At 48.8% G+C, this 15670-nt stretch overlaps 1 protein-coding gene across 1 annotated transcript in view; it reads left to right on the plus strand.

The window, feature by feature from the left end:
* The window catches only part of PLEKHN1 (pleckstrin homology domain containing N1), a 77502-nt gene that overhangs the window by 39974 nt on the left and 21858 nt on the right, over window positions 1-15670 (plus strand). The window contains 4 exon segments of the mRNA XM_015411678.1: window positions 5574-5608; window positions 5611-5700; window positions 10056-10205; window positions 11079-11159. Coding sequence (XP_015267164.1) covers window positions 5574-5608; window positions 5611-5700; window positions 10056-10205; window positions 11079-11159 — 356 coding nt within the window.

Genomic DNA, 15670 nt, shown 5'->3' on the forward strand with positions numbered 1-15670 from the left:
AATGAATAGAGGGAAGCAAACACAGTTCGCTCTTCCTCCATTTTTATTTACACAACAACCCTGTGAGGTAGGTTAGGCAGACAAAAAGAGAGTGATTGGCCCAATTTCACCAGAGAGCTTTGATGAATGGTCATTGGCACCAGATCGCCATAATTCAACTAGGATTATCAACTCCAGTTTGGGAAATTCCTGGAGATTTTGGAGATGGAGCCTGGGGAGGGTGGGGCTCAGGGAGAGGTGACTCCTCAGCAGGATATAATGAAGAAGAAGAAGAGAAGAGATTGGATTTATACCCCACCCTTCATTAACCGAAGGAGTTTCCGAGTGGCTTACAATCTCCTTTCCCTTCCCACCGACATTGGATTCACTACCCAAAGGAATCTCAGAGCGGCTTACAATGCCTTTCCCTTTCCCTTCCCCCTCCCCACGACAGACACCCTGTGAGGCAGGTGGGGCTGAGAGAGCTCTCTCGAGAACTGCCTTGAGAGAACAGCTCTGAGAGAGCTTGTGACTGACACAGTGTCACACCAGCAGCTGCACGTGGAGAGGCGGTGGAATCAGACCTGGTTCTCCCAGATTAGAGTCCGCGCTCTTAACCACTACACCAAGCTGCCATAGAGTTCACCCTCCGAAGCCACCATTTTCTCCTGGGGAACTGATCCCTGTCTTCTAGAGACCAGTTGTAATTCCGGGAGATCTCCAGACCCCGCCTGGAGATTGGCGGCCCTAAATCCAATACTCCAAGCACTACACCACACCGAACTGTACAAATATAGCTGTGCCACCCGGTAAGGAAGGCCGGCTCTGGTCCCGTCCTTTCCCGGGATATGCCATAAAGAACCCCCAACCTTCGGATCGAGCCCTGTAATGCCAGCAAGTCAACTTCCAGTCTGCCCCAGGGGCTGATGAAGAGGAAAACATGTCTGTCTTGTCTGGAATTTAATCTGAGCTTCTTTGCTCCTGAAACCAGTCGTCTCTCTCTCCCCCTCCCAGACCCCGCTTTTACTTTTCTTTTGGAATTGGCCCGGGGTGTGTGGTGATCTTAGATTGCAGAGGGGAAAAGTTCGTGCCCTCCGACAAGCCCACAAAGCCGCTTGTTATACTGGCATCTGCAAAACCTCAAGATCTGTTCAGGCTTCTCTGCCCCCATCACAAACTAGGGCATTTCAGAAATGCAGAATGCAGGTCGTGCCGTCGCAGCCCTGTGACTCAAAAACTGGTAGCGTGCAGCAGATTCTCTCGGCCTCAGCCACTCCCAAAGCCCTGACAGGGATTCCCTGTTGTGCCTTGACATGCCTGCTGGTTATCCTCTCTCTGGTGCCTTTAATTCGCATGGAAACGGAGTCTCCAGTTGCTTCCATATTCCCTCCCAAACTGTAGGCATGGGTGGGTGGGGGGCTTCCACCTGACATCGTTGTTGTGGAAATAACCTCATTTTGTCATTGTCCACATTCAGGGTTTATCCCTCGTTTAGGTTTGCCAGGTCCTCCCTGGCCACCATCGGGGGATGGGGACATAGAGTTGCCAGCTCCAGGTTGGGAAACTCCTGGAGATTTGGGGGTGGAGCCTGGAGAGGACAGGGACCACAGTGGGGTACGATGCCATAAACTCTGCCCTCCGAAGCATCCATTTGCTCCAGGGGAAACTGATCTCTGTAGAAGAAGAAGAGTTGGATTTATACCCTGCCCTTCACTCGGAGTCTCAGAGAGGATTCCGATCTCCTTTCCCCTTCGACTCCCCACAACAGACACCCTGTGAGGTTGGCGGGGCTGAGAGAGCTCTTTTGAGAGCTGTCCTTGAGAGAACAGCTCCGACAGAACTATGGCTTGCCCAAGGTCCTCCAGCAGCTGCAAGTGGAGGAGTGGGGAATCAAACCCGGTTCTCCCAGATTAGAGCACTTAACCACTACACCAAACTGGCTCTCAAGTCTGGAGATGAGCTGTAATTCTGGGAGATCTAGTTGTGTATGTGTTAAGTGCCATTAAGTCATTTCCAACTCATGGCATCCCTATGAATTAATGACCTCCAAAACGTCCTATCCTTGGTTCTGCTTTCTGGAGACAACCCTCTTCAAAAGCTGTTGGCATGCATTGCTAGAGTTGTCTTTCACTCCTTCTGAGTCCTGGGGGACGGATGGACAGACGGACAGATGCCTCCTAAGCCCACACTGAAGTCATTGTTTGCGCATGAATGCTAGCTGAAGTTTGTTTCGAACTGATAACCAATCGTGGGACAATTGTGTTTGTCGCGTGTATCTTTATAACCCAAAGTGGGGGGAAAGGTTCTTTGGTAGCAGGTGTTAGGAAAGACCTTTGCGCTGCCGAGGCAGACGGCATGATGGGAAGGAAGGCACGGCTCTCCGATTTGGTCTAAGACAGATTCCAATCAGAGTTGCCAGCTTCCAGCTTGGGCCTGGAGATACCCCGGAATTACAAATGATCTGCAGACCACAGTTCCCCTGGCTGCTTTGGAGGGTGGATTCTATAGCATTATAAATGTGTAAGAGCAAGTTTGGTGTAGTGGTTAAGAGTGGACTCTAATCTGGGAGAACAGGGTTTGATTCCCCACTCCTCCATTCACAGCTGCTGGGTGACCTTGGGTCAGTCGCAAGAACTTTCAGAGCTGTTCTCTCAAGGGCAGTCTTCGAGAGAGCTCTCTCAGCTCCACCTACCTCACAGGGTGTCTGTTGTGGGGAGAGAAAGGGAAGGGAATTGTGAGCCACTCTTGAGATTCCCTCAGGTAGTGAAGGGCGGGGTATAAATCCAATCTCTTCTCTCCTTCTATAAGGTCCATCCCTTCCCCAAACTTTACCAGCCCCAAGCTCCACCCTCAAAATCTCCAGGGATTTCCCGACTCAGAGTTGACAAGCCTGCTTCCAATGTTCATTTGGTACAACGGACATCGTCGTGTTTTTCCCGGCTCACAGGACCCCGGAGAAGTTCAATTCATCAGCGTTACATTAAACATGAGGCAGCGAAAAAACTCAGAGGAAGGCCAAAGTTATTGTTCTGCTGATAATGATTTATTTTGACGGCTTGCAGAGTGCCGGCTTATCTCAGTCCTCCAAGCGCCTCCGTCAAGCTCGTTTCAAATCGCACCTGGCATTCATTTTAATAAGAGGCAGTTAATCACCAATCGATTGGTCGTGTCAGTCATATCCTGCCTTCTGGAAGCAGGCGGTTCACTTGGCTGCAGTGTTTATTGTCATGACTGGTCAGGGGCGTGAGGGGCGGGTGGCTGGAAATATGGGAACTGGCAGGTGGTTGGAGCTGCTTCTCATGCGTAAGAGCTGCAGAGGGGGCGAAGGACCACTGTCCATGCTTAAGGTGCTTTCACACATGCTGGAATATTGCTCTTTCAGTGCACTTTCGGGATCGTTTGTGAGTGGATCTTCCCATTTTACACGCTAGAATCCAGTTGCAAAGTGCACTTGCAGTGCAGTTCCGTGATAATTTGCAAATGGATTTTCCCATTTCACACACTAGAATCCAGTTGCAAAGTGCACTGAAAGTGGATTGAAAGTGCATTTATTCAGCATCTGTGGAAGTATCCGTAACTATTCAGCCTCGATTTCAGTGCCCTGGTGAAAACATGGGTCTCGGTTAAAAGGCCTGGGAAAAGTTTTGCCGAAGACATTTTAATGCCACCATGACTCCAAATCTGCATAGCTAGTTTTCTTCTCTCTCCATTTATCCTCACAACATCCCAGGGAGGTGGGTGCAACCAAGGGAGAACATCTGGCACCCAGTAACCCAGCGAGTTCCTTGGCTGAGCAGGGATTTGAGTCCAGGTTTGGGCAGGATTCTACCCCCTATACTACGCCCTTCCAGCACCTTAATGGTGGAAAGTCTTGTCAAGCTGTAGCCGATTTATGTCAATCCTATAGTGTTTTCAACCCAAGAGATGTTCAGAGGGAGTTTACCATTGCCTGCCTCTGTAGGGCAACCCTGGGCTTCCTTGCTGGTCTCCTATCCAGGTACTAACTGGAATCGATAGTAAGACACAGGGAAGGAAAAAAAAAACTTGATCCAATGCTTGGAATCAAGAACCACAAAGGTAAGAAAGAAATCTGACGAAGGACCAATATTAAAAAATTAGTGTATACTTATCATATACAAAAATACATGTATTTATTAGCAGGGGTCATTTCATAGAAAAAGAGGTGCAGGAGCTCATTAGTATAACTCATTAGCATAACTTATTTGCATATGCCACACCCCCTGGCCTCACCGGAAGTGTGTCAGAAGGCAACACCCACCGCTCAGGCTCCACTGGACTTTTGGATTGCTAGCTATTGGGGGGGGGGGTGCGCAGATCTGTCCTCACAGAAGAAGGAGAGCTTGTACCTGAATAAAACTTGGTCTTAAAGGTGCCAGTGGACTGTTTGGGGGGGGGGGGGGTGTCTGAAAATACCGGGCTGCTTCTTGCTCTGACTGAGGACTGCTGGGAGCAGGTGTTGCATGTGCCCGCCCCCTGGGCTCTTTACTGATGGAGCTCCGCTCCTGTGCGCTCCTGCAGGAAATGACCCCTGTTTATAAGGAAGAGAGTTCAAAACATATAAGGGCCCAATGAAAGCCACATTGCAAAGTGCAAGTGACCTGAACACAAGGGCCAAATACAAGTGCCCTGACGTGTTTCTGCATCTTAAGACACATCTTAAGAAGCCTCATAAAAACCCTTGTCTTATGTGTATTAACCTTGCTGCTAAAGTAAGTAATATAGTCATCTTTACCACGTTGCAAGTAAAATTTACTATTTTATATGATTATTCATATTCAATATTCTTTTTTCTACAGCTTTCCTTTTTTGGTTCTTTGTTATTTCACTGTAACATGTAACACTGGAACATGAGTCGATCTATACCTCAAATTGTTTGACCTCCGAAGAGCGGCTCCTCAGTGGAACAGGCTTCCTTGGGAGGTGGTCAGCTCTCCTTCATTGGAGGTTTTCAAACAGAGGCTAGATGGCCATCTGTCAGCAATGCGGATCCTGTGAACTTGGGCAGATCGTGAGAGGAAGGGCAGGAAGGGTGGCATCAGTGCTTATTTCTTGTGGCCCTTTCTTACACCCCCAGGGAAATGCTGATCGCCACTTTGGGGTCAAATACAAGGAAGCAATTTTTCTCCGGGCTAGTTTGGGCAGGGATCCTGAAGGTTCTTTGTCATCTTCCTGGCATGGAACAGGGGTCACTGGGGGTGTGAGGGGAAGTTATTTATGCATTTCCTGCATTGTGCAGGGGGCTGGACTAGATGACCCTGGAGGTCCCTTCCAACTCTGTGATTCTATGAAGGCCCCCAAGGGGCAGAAATACATCAAGTCACTTGTATTTGACCCTTGTGTTCAGGTCAGTTGCACTTTGTAATAAGGCTTAACTGTCTTTCTAATGAACACACGTATTTTTGTATATAATAAGTATGCGGTAGGTTTTTAATATTGGCCCTTCGTAAGGCTCCTTTCTTACTAACTGGGGTCGACCCTGCTTGTCTTCTGAGATCCGATGAGATTGGCCTAGCCTGGGCCATCCAGATCAGAACGACGGCATTTCCAACATTTCCTCTGGTCTCTTCTTACAGGTCCGTTGCTGAACCCCCTGATAGTCTACTGCCCGCGGACAGGTCGGAGCTGAACCCCTGGCTTTACCACTTAGAGAAACAGATCCACTTAAACGGAGGCAGCCTCGACTTGCCCTTCCTGGCTCAGGTGAGTGGCTGGTTTTGGAGCTGACCTAGATGAACCGAGTTGCACAATAGGGGCCGGTGGCTCAAGACTGCTGTTTGTTATGAGTCTGTTCCAATCCTTCCCTTCCCCTAGCACTGACCACACGTTCGCACTGCTGTTGTAACAACCCTGAACGCTGGGAGACTGGGGCATTGTTAAAAATGCAAATTGAGGTTCTCGAGAGGCTGAGTTCTATACACACGAAAGAAATCTTAAGTTTGGCGGAGTGTAATTTGCTCCAGACTTGTTCCGTGCTGTTACCGTGTCTTTTATTTATTTATTTATTATTTACATTTCTATCCCACCCTCCCCGAAGGCTCAGGGCGGCTAACAAGGCATATCGCCAAATAAAACAATAAAACAATACAAAATATTAAAAGTACATCACAGTTAATAAACAATTTTGGTGCTCCTCTAAACTAATTCCGAAGTTACGATTTCTAAAAGCAAGATGGCCGTCCCCTAAACGTCCCATTCTCACCCATGATGCCCGCATCATGATGTCCATATACAGAAATTATGGGGCGTTGGTGGTACACTGGTGCGTTGGTGGTACACTGGTGCGTTGGTGGTACACTGGTGCGTTGGTGGTACACTGGTAGTGGCGGCTCCTATTCAAAAGCCTGGCGGAAGAGCTCCATCTTGCAGGCTCTGCGGAACTGTGCTAGGTCCCGCAGAGCCCTGATCTCCTCTGGGAGCTCATTCCACCAGATAGGAGCCGCCACCGAAAACGCCCTATTCCTGGTCATGACAAGTTTGATGGACCGGGGGCCTGGAACGTCCAGTAGCTTTTGATTCCCCTACCGTAGTGCCCTTGGGGGAACATGTGGGGAAAGGCGGTCCCTTAGGTAGGCTGGTCCCTGACCATACTACCTAAGGGACCAGCCTTGTGTTCCGTTCCATATCCTCCTGCTGCCATTTTCTGTGTGCAGATGTGCTCATGGTGTATATTTGGATATGACTTTGATATATAGTAGATACATGTTGCCCTGACGTGGATAGTCTAGGCTAGCCCAATTTTATCAGATTTCGGAAGCTAAGCAGGGTCAACCCGGCTTAGTATTTGGGTAGGAGACCACTAAGGAAGTCCCAGGTTGCTATGTAGAGGCAGGCAATGGCAAACCACCTCTGAACGTCTCTTATCTTGAAAAACCTACAGGGTTGCCATAAGTCAGCTACGACTTGACGGCTCTTTCCACTACCCAGATGCATGTTGCGATGGATACTTCCATAAAGATATTACATATCCAGCTCTTATACACTCACCCCTTCCCAAATCTAGTCCCAACTGGCAGAAAATGAGTGCAATGAATGCAGAAGAAGAAGAAGAGGAGAAGAGATTGGATTTATACCCCGTCCTTCACTTGGAGTCTCAGAGCAGCTTACAAACTCCTTTCCCTTCCCCTCCCCACAACAGACACCCTGTAGAGGTGGGTGGGGCTGAGAGAACTCTGACACAAACTGCTCTTTTTCAAGGACAGCTGTGCCAGAGCTTGTGACTGACCCAAGGTCACATCAGCAGGTGCAAGTGGAGGAGTGGGGAATCAAACCCGGTTCTCCCAGATTAGAGTCCGCGCACTCAACCACTACACCAAACTGGCTCTCCACATGGAATGCACATGGAGTTCCATCTCACAACACGGACAACTCTGTTTGGAATGGTGTATTCCAGGAAGAATTTCTATTGGGGCAGAATTGGGAAATACCCTGACAAAATCCACGCTCGGCTGTAGTTGTGGAATACAGACAGCCTCGTTACTGTAACATTCCAAGAGTTTTAAGCAAAATAGTAAATGCTCCTATCCGAAGGAAGACCAAAAGAGACGTGAAGTAAACGTTCCAAGAAGGGAAGTAAAGGTAAAGGCCAGTTGAATCCGACTCGAAAGCCAGTTGAATCCAACTCTAGGGGGCGGTGCTCATCTCCGCTTCCAAGCCAAAGAGCCAGCGCTGTCCGAAGACTTCTCTGTGGGCATGTGGCCGGCATGATTAAATGCTGAGGCGCACGGAACACTGTTACCTTCCTTCCAAAGCAGTACCCCTTTATCTACTTGCAATTTCTTGCTTTCAAACTGCTGGGCTGGCAGGAGCTGGGGCCAGGGACAGGAGCTCACTCCATCACGTGGCACTCGGGTCTCGAGCTGCCAAACTACAGACCTTCTGGTCTGCAGCTCACCATCTTAACCTCTGAGCCACTGCGGCCCTAAGAAGGGAACTACAGACATGTAATTCAGCAAGTGAAGGGGAAGCAGTTGGGGCTGGGGTGTAGGGCAATCCTCTATTCTCCCCCACACACACACACACACACGATTTCCACGATCACCACTCCCCCCCCTCCAGCTGCTTTAAGCCATGGTAAGGGGGGGAAAGACAGGCATGTCTATTATGCCTCTTTCCCCCCCTGTTGGGACTTCAGGGGCCCATTCTGGTTGTGGGGTGGAGGGGAAGACTTAACCACCCTCTCTAGCCTTGCGCTAGATCCCCCCTCCCCCCTCCCCTCCCTCCCTTTGAGGCTGCCAAATAACACGTCTGGTGTTCATATCAAAGGATATCATCATCATGTGTGTGGTCTGGCCCTAGAACAACCTACAGAGTAAAAGGCACCCCTTTTCACACCCACGTGACACGCCCTCCCTCCCATTCTCCTGCCCTGTTCCTATTCTGGGTGTGAGGGCTTAGCTTCCTCCCCTAAAACAAAGGTTTCACCAGTGTGGGAAACAATGAGTTAGCAAGTACGAATTGGAAGCCGTCCCGGAATGCACACCTGTGAAGGTGTTCTCCTCCCCTTCGAAAGCAGTAGGCTCTAGTGTTTTCGTTTCGGCCCCGTCCGTCAGCAGTCCCTAGAAACTCCTGTGCCGGAAAGCTCTTCTCTTGCATCGTGAAGGGATGCTCAGTTTTCGCTCAGTTCCCACGCACGGGTAATTCCGCCTGGGCCAGGGAAGCGGAAAGTGTCTGGGATGAGGCAGAGATTGCTGGAGGGAGTTTCTTGCCCACTCACAGTTTCCCGTCTGGCTCCTAAACAACTCAGTGCCGGCTCCTGCTGCCATATAAAGCGAAGGTGTTCTGGGTTGACAAAATAGATGTGTTTGTGCATAGTATTTTTACATTTTCATTTCTTTTGCCAGAAAAAAAGGTATTCAAATGGCTCAGGGTTTAAAATCGGAGGCATTAAATGCTCAAATTTACAGTACATCATTGTGAAGCACCTTGTGAATCAGAGATGACAGAGAATCTTGTGCGACCGGTTTGCCGGCCTGTATTAGGTGGCTTAGAAATTCCAGCCACCAGCAATTCCACTCGATGGGAATCCCGTCTCTGTTTATAAGAGCAGCAGCCCTTGTTTTGATCCAGATGTCTTGCTCTGCCAAAGCTTGGCTTGTTTCAATTGAGGACTGATAAAACAACAGCTTCTCTGTTCTCTCTCTCCTCCATGCTTCCTCCCAGGAGTTCAGGGTGGTATATATGTCTATCCTCTCTTCTATTTTACTTATTTATGATATTGATTTATTTTATTGGATTTGTATCCTGCCCCTCCCTGTTTAGCAGGCTCAGGGTGGGTTCCAGACATACAGATCTGCAATAATACAGATTTACAATTATATTTGTCAGTACAGCATGAATTAAACTCACTAAAATCAGTAAAGAAGGGAAGTACTTTTCTCCCTTTCGCACAATGCAAGGACTTGTGGAAGGAAGGAAGTACTTCTTCACCAAAGAGTAATTAACATGTGGAATTCACTGCCGCAGGAACTGGTGGCGGCTACAAACCTAGACAGCTTCAAGGTATAGATGGAAGGCGATAAATCGAAAAAATAATAATAAAAAACCCCCACTGTCTGGGGCAGTGATGCTGTGTATTCTTGGTGCTTGGGGGGCAATAGCAGGAGGGCTTCTGGAGTTCTGGCCCCACTGGTGGACCTCCTGATGGCACCTGGGTTTTGGCCACTGTGTGACCAAGAGTGTTGGACTGGATGGGCCATTGGCCTGATCCAGTATGGCTTCTCTTATGTTCTTATGTCTGGGGCAGTGATGCTCTGCATTCTTGGTGATTGGGGGCAACAGTGGGAGGGCTTCTGGAGTTCTGGCCCCACTGGTGGTCCTCCTGATGGCTCCTGGGTTTTGGCCCTTGTGGGACACAGAGTGTAGGACTGGGTGGCCCATTGGCCTGATCCAACATGGCTTCTCTTATGTTCTTATGATATTTAGAGACACATTGCCTCTGAGCATGGAAGCTTGATCATCATGGCTTATAAAGAGACCCTGGGGCACTTGCCCATGGCAGGTAGGTGTCTGGATGCCTGTGTCTTCTGCATCATTGTTCATTTGTGTCTTCCTTTTAGAATGACTGGAAACAGAGCTCTATTGGGAGGGAGCAGCTGCGGTGGTCTGTGCAGAATGCCCCCGTGCGGGAATGGAGAGGCACCCAGCGGGAGTCCCTGGGCGACGTCCTCTGCGTCTCTAAAGTGAAGCTGCAGCATCTGCCCTTTCAGGTATGACCTTCAGAAAGCAAAACAGCATTTGATTTTGAGTAGCTGTTAAACCTTTGGGGTAGCAGGTTTTGCCCTGTATCTGACAGATACTCTGTGGTTTGGCTCACTTACTTGATCCATCTTGTCCGCTTGCAAGACACTCACCCTCTTGGATGGTGGAAATGGAGCTCTGGGGGGACCAATGACCCAGTCATTTAGGCAGAGCTGTGTGTACTCTTTTTAAAAAAGACAGTGATGGATTTCAGTGACTTGTATAAATTAAGCGCATGTGCAAAATGTTGCATGTTGAGAGATGGCCCAGGAGTTCTGCAGGGCATGGAAGTCCCTTACCAAACCGTTAGAAATCATATTTTACCTACTGAAGGCTTGCCATGGTAAATGTACTCATTAGACTATCTGTATAGCCACAAGGGCTAGAAACTTTTTTTTTTTAATCCTTTTTTAAACACTTTAAATCCCTGAAGATTCTCAGTGGAGGGAAGGTGGCGTGGTATAGCCCAGTCTCTTCAGATCTCGGAAGCTAAGCAGGGTTGGTACCTGGATGGGAGACCACCAAGGAAGACTCTGCAGAGGAAGGCAATGGCCAGCCACCTTTGCTTCTCACTTGCCTTGAAAGCTGCTTGCTGGGGTCGCCATAAGTCAGTTATGACTAGACAGAGTTTAAATACATACAAGATTCTCAAGAAGTTTTATGCTGCAGACGGGTACAGAATGTACACAACTCCGGTTTTGGTCAAGGGGTTGAATTGTGTAACTTTCTGGTGCCTTCCGCACTTGTCACTTGCACAAAAATAATGCTAAGTGTTTAAGGCGGATTGTATCTGCGACGGTCACCCTGTGCAAAGCTCAGTCTTTTTTTTGTGTCTCTCTCAGGAACAGCACGACCGCCTGTTGATTCTCTACCCTTCCACCCTGGTCATAGTTTCCGAAGAACGCAATGGTCTGTACTTTAAGGTAGGACTTTTCCTGGATTCCCGTCCATCTGTACTACTGTATTTATCACAACATTTGCTCCTTGAAGACCTCCCGGTAATGTGGACTGATCCAAATCCGCAGCAAGTGTAAGAGAGATGCACTGCAGTGAACTTGTTTTACTGAAATCTTATTGCAAGGTTTTGTGTTGAGTTCATTGTCAAAGCGCCGACGCTAACCTTCAAAGCCTTAAGCTGTCTGGGTTACAGATACGAAAGACCACCTGGCCCCACATGAATGTGCCAGCTCAGATCTTCTCAGGGTACCTTTTCCTTCTGAGGTGGTCAGTGGTCAGGGATCGGTAGCGGCGCCCTCTCTTTGGAATTCAATCAGTGGGAGATCCAGCTTGGATTCTCACTATTGGCTTTCAGACGTCAGGCAAAGATTTGGGGTTTTGCCCTTGCTAATCCTTTCAGTCCCTGCTCGTATGTAAGCGTGTTGTTCCCTGTTCGGTAAAATGATTTGCTGTTGTTGATTTTTGTCCGTTTTGTCCAGTTATCCAGTGGTTTAATAGGGGTGCCGTCGTTGTTTCCTATCGTTATTGCGGCGTGATGTGGGTTGTGGCTTAACACGGGTGGTATTGTTGTTAAATTGGGCGAGCCTCTTTGAACCATTCATAGCCTTCTAAAAATAATAAACACGGTTTTGTTGCAATACTCCTTACAACAGTCCTGGAAAGTAGGTTAGTATTAATTACGCCCCCACATGCAATTGGGAGAGTTGAAGATGAGCCCCGAATTAGACTTTACGGAGACAATGCATGGATTGCCTAACTGTGCCTTTTTTGTTGGTGTTGTTTTGGGCTCTGATCGGGAGCAGAAGACAGGCAGTGGGGAGGGTCTCCTTAACCTTATCTCCTCCCCCCCTGCTCTTAATCGCCAGCTGCTTTCCCACCCATGGGAGTAAAGGTGCTCCGATATCTTGTTTTTCTCCCCCTGGGTGGGAAAGCCGCTTAGAGAAGGGTGAGTTTTAGCTGGGAAAACTCAGCAGGAGGAGAAAGGGTAAACCAGCCCCTTCCCTCCCTTCATTCCTCTCTTCAGACTTGGCAGGCTCCTGTAGATGCTTTTTAATTTAAAAAGAAAATTTGGAATCCACCCACACATTTCCTGTGTCAACATCTGGTTTGTCCCTAAGAGGGAGCGGCGGGGTTAGGGCGGCTGGGTGAATTCATTAGAGAGGCAGGATTTGAACTGAGGACTTCCTCAGTCTTAGAGCCATCTCTTAAGCCCCCCGTGCTGCACCTGCTCAGTTACGAACCTCCTCTCCCTCTCCAGTAGGACCTTGAAGACCAACAAGATATCCAGGGTGTAAGCTTTCGAGGGTCAAAGCTTTTGAGAGTCAACGTTCCCGTCATCGTATGCCAGATCGTACGAAGGGAACTTTGAGTTTTGAAACCTTATACCCTGGAAAGCTTCTTGGTCTTTAAGAGGTGACTGGACTTGATTCTTGCTGTTCTACTGTGGACCAACATATTTATTTATTTATTTATTAATCAAACTTATACCCCGCCCTCCCCCGTAGGGCTCAGGGCGGCTTACAGAGCAAGAAATCTTGCAACAATAAAACATCCTACACATTTAAAACATACTATACAGTTTAAAACCAATCTCAATACAAATAGAGTGCTCAATGATCCTCAATTACTAAAACCCAGAAAGATGACTGACCAAATCCAGACATTCCCGGTAGGCATTCAGTGGCTTCAATATTAAGATGTTAAAAAGTTCAGATGTTCCTTCCTAGGGCCTTTTCCACCCCCCTATGATGACAATATAGCGGGGGGGGGGCCCTACTTGAAAGCCTGGTGGAAGAGCTCCGTCTTGCAGGCCCTGCGGAACTGCATCAAATCCCGCAGGGCCCGGATCTTCTCCGGGAGCTCATTCCACCAGGTAGGGGCCGCCACCGAAAAGGCCCTGGCCCTTGTAGCGACCAGTTTTGCATCTTTGGGGCCCGGCACAGTTAGCAGATTTTGGGCCCCAGACCGTAGTGCTCTTGGGGGAACATACGGGGAAATAGCTACTTAGGTTGCCAAATTCCAGGTGGGGCCCGGATATCTCCCGCTATTACAGTTGATCTGCATACGACAGAGGTCAGTTCTCCGGGAGAACATGGCTGCTATGTGTTGACTCCTCCGGACGTGGTACTGCCAGGGAACGACGGAAGAATCGCAGAGTGCTCAAAGGCCTTAACGCAGCGAAGCTTGGGGTGGGGTGGGGCTAGGTGCGGCAACAGACTGACAGAGTCGCACGGAGTCAGCAGTCAGTTCTCAAACTAATAAGTAACTTTTACTAAAGGAAATAGGAGCTGCGGTGGCTCAAGCGGTTAAGACGCTGAACTGCAGGCTGCGGAAGGTCGGTAGTTCAGCAGTTCGAGACCAGAGTGTGCCGCATGACGGAGTGAGCTCCCGTCTCTAGTTCCAGCTCCTGCCAACCTAGCAGTTCGGAAGGAAGAAATTGCAAGTAGATAAATAGGTACCACTTCGGTGGGAAGGGAACAGCGTTCCGTGCACCTTGGTGTTTAGTCATGCCGGCCACATGACCACGGAAACGTCTTTGGACAGCGCTGGCTCTTCGGCTTTGAAACGGAGATGAGCACTGCAACCCTAGAGTTGGATTCGACTGGCTTTCGAGCAAGAGAACCTTTACCTATTAAAGGAAATACCTGCTTGAGAGTGCAGGTAAGAGATAGATGTAGGTTACCTATTCTAACTAGCTAGATGGTGTTGGATGTCCAGCCTCCCTGGTGCAAGACGGAGAGATCAGGCACCTTCTTTTGTATGCCTGCGAGAGAGAAGAAGAGAGTGTGAGAGCGGAAGCAGAGGAAACTGCCCCTAAGAGTAGTATTCTACTTCAAAGGAAAGGATAAGAGAGCAGGAAGGAAAGGATCCTCTGTGTGTCCTGACGTCTCTGTCTGTCTAAACTCTTTGGTGCCATGTTCTCAAGTCTGAGACAGGAGACAGTGCAAAGTCTTCCACTTCTAATAGTTTGGAGGGTGGACTTGACGGCATTGTATGCTGCTGAGGCCCCTCCCCTTCCCAAACCCCGCCTTCCCCAGGCTCCACCCCTAAAATCTCCAGGTATTTCCCCACCCAGAGCTGGTAACCCGAATGGCTGCCAATCCTAAACTATCTTCTTCCTCTGAGCTGGGTTGACTTCTGCACGGCAGGCTTGCCCAACAAGTTGCCCGGTATTGTGGGAAGGTGGCTAGTAGGGATGGGCATGACCCAGCTGGCAAACTAAAGTTCATAATGAATTTTGGCTGGTTTGTGGTTCGTGAAGCAGTGTTCACAAACTGAAGAATGGGCACGAAGTTTAACAAATTTTGATGCAGGTTGTGGCGGTTCTTGAAGAGCAGAAGGCTGGGGTTAAACCCCTGCCTTCTGCTCTTCACAAAAAGCAGCTGAGCCAGGAGCCATTTAAAGCACTGCTTTCTGCTCCCCGCAAAAAGCCATGGGGAGCAGAAAGCAGGGGTTTAAACTTTAAACGGCTCATGAACCAATATGTACCGGTTGGGTTAACGAACGGGCATATCGGTTCATGGTTCGGTTCATGGCTCAGCCACAAACCACAAACTGAAACACAAAAATGTAGTTCGTGCTCATCCCTAGTGGCTACACTGGAAATATTTTAGCCCTCTGGTAGGCAGTGGCTTCTCAGTATTTGTGGTTAAACTCTTCTGGAACTCAAAAGGTGGCTACATCTGCATTCTTTTGAAGCCGGAGGAATGATCTCTCTTGACATTTGAAGACCAAGCCCATCTGGGACCTAGTTCCCACGGCTGTGTCAGGGCAGCACCCTTTCCACCTTCAAGGTTCAACGCTCCTTCGTGCATATAGATGCTTTCTGTATTAAGAATAAAAACAAAAACCACTAGAAAGTCACCAAGAAGAGTTACTAGGCTGGCTTCTTTATAACAGACTGGGCAGGGGTTTTGTTGGCATTCGGTCAACCGAGTCTCTTGCAAAGTGTGAAGAGGGTCCTGTTTTATGGAACACCTCTTCCCATATATTCCACTTCATCATCATATGAGAGCCAGCGTGGTGTAGCGGTCAAAGTGTCGGACTAGGGTCTGGGAAATCCAGCTTCCGATCCCCGCTTGTGCCACGGAAGCTCGCTGGGTGACCTTGGGCCAGTCACACACTCTGAGCCTAACCTACCAGACAGGGTTGTTGTGAAGATGAAATGGAAGAGAGGAGAATGATGTAAGTCGTGTTGGGTCCCCTTTGGAGTGAGAGATATAAAGAAAGTACGTAAATTAAAAAAACCTGAGGCCTAGCTCTGTGGCTCCCTCTTTCTCAGATGCAATATTGCTTAGAACACAAAGTAAGGCCTTTTTTGTGGTGGCCTCCCGCTTTTGGAATTCACTGCCTAGTCAATCTACTATTAAGGTTGCCAGCCTCCAATAGGGCCTGGAGATCTCCTAGAATCACAACTGATCTCCAGACATTACAGGGATCAGTTCCCCAGTGGCAGCTTTGGGGGGGGGGGGGGGAG

The sequence above is a fragment of the Gekko japonicus genome, unplaced genomic scaffold (genome assembly GCF_001447785.1).
Source record: "Gekko japonicus isolate JY-2015 unplaced genomic scaffold, Gekko_japonicus_V1.1 scaffold76, whole genome shotgun sequence".
NCBI lineage: Eukaryota > Metazoa > Chordata > Lepidosauria > Squamata > Gekkonidae > Gekko > Gekko japonicus.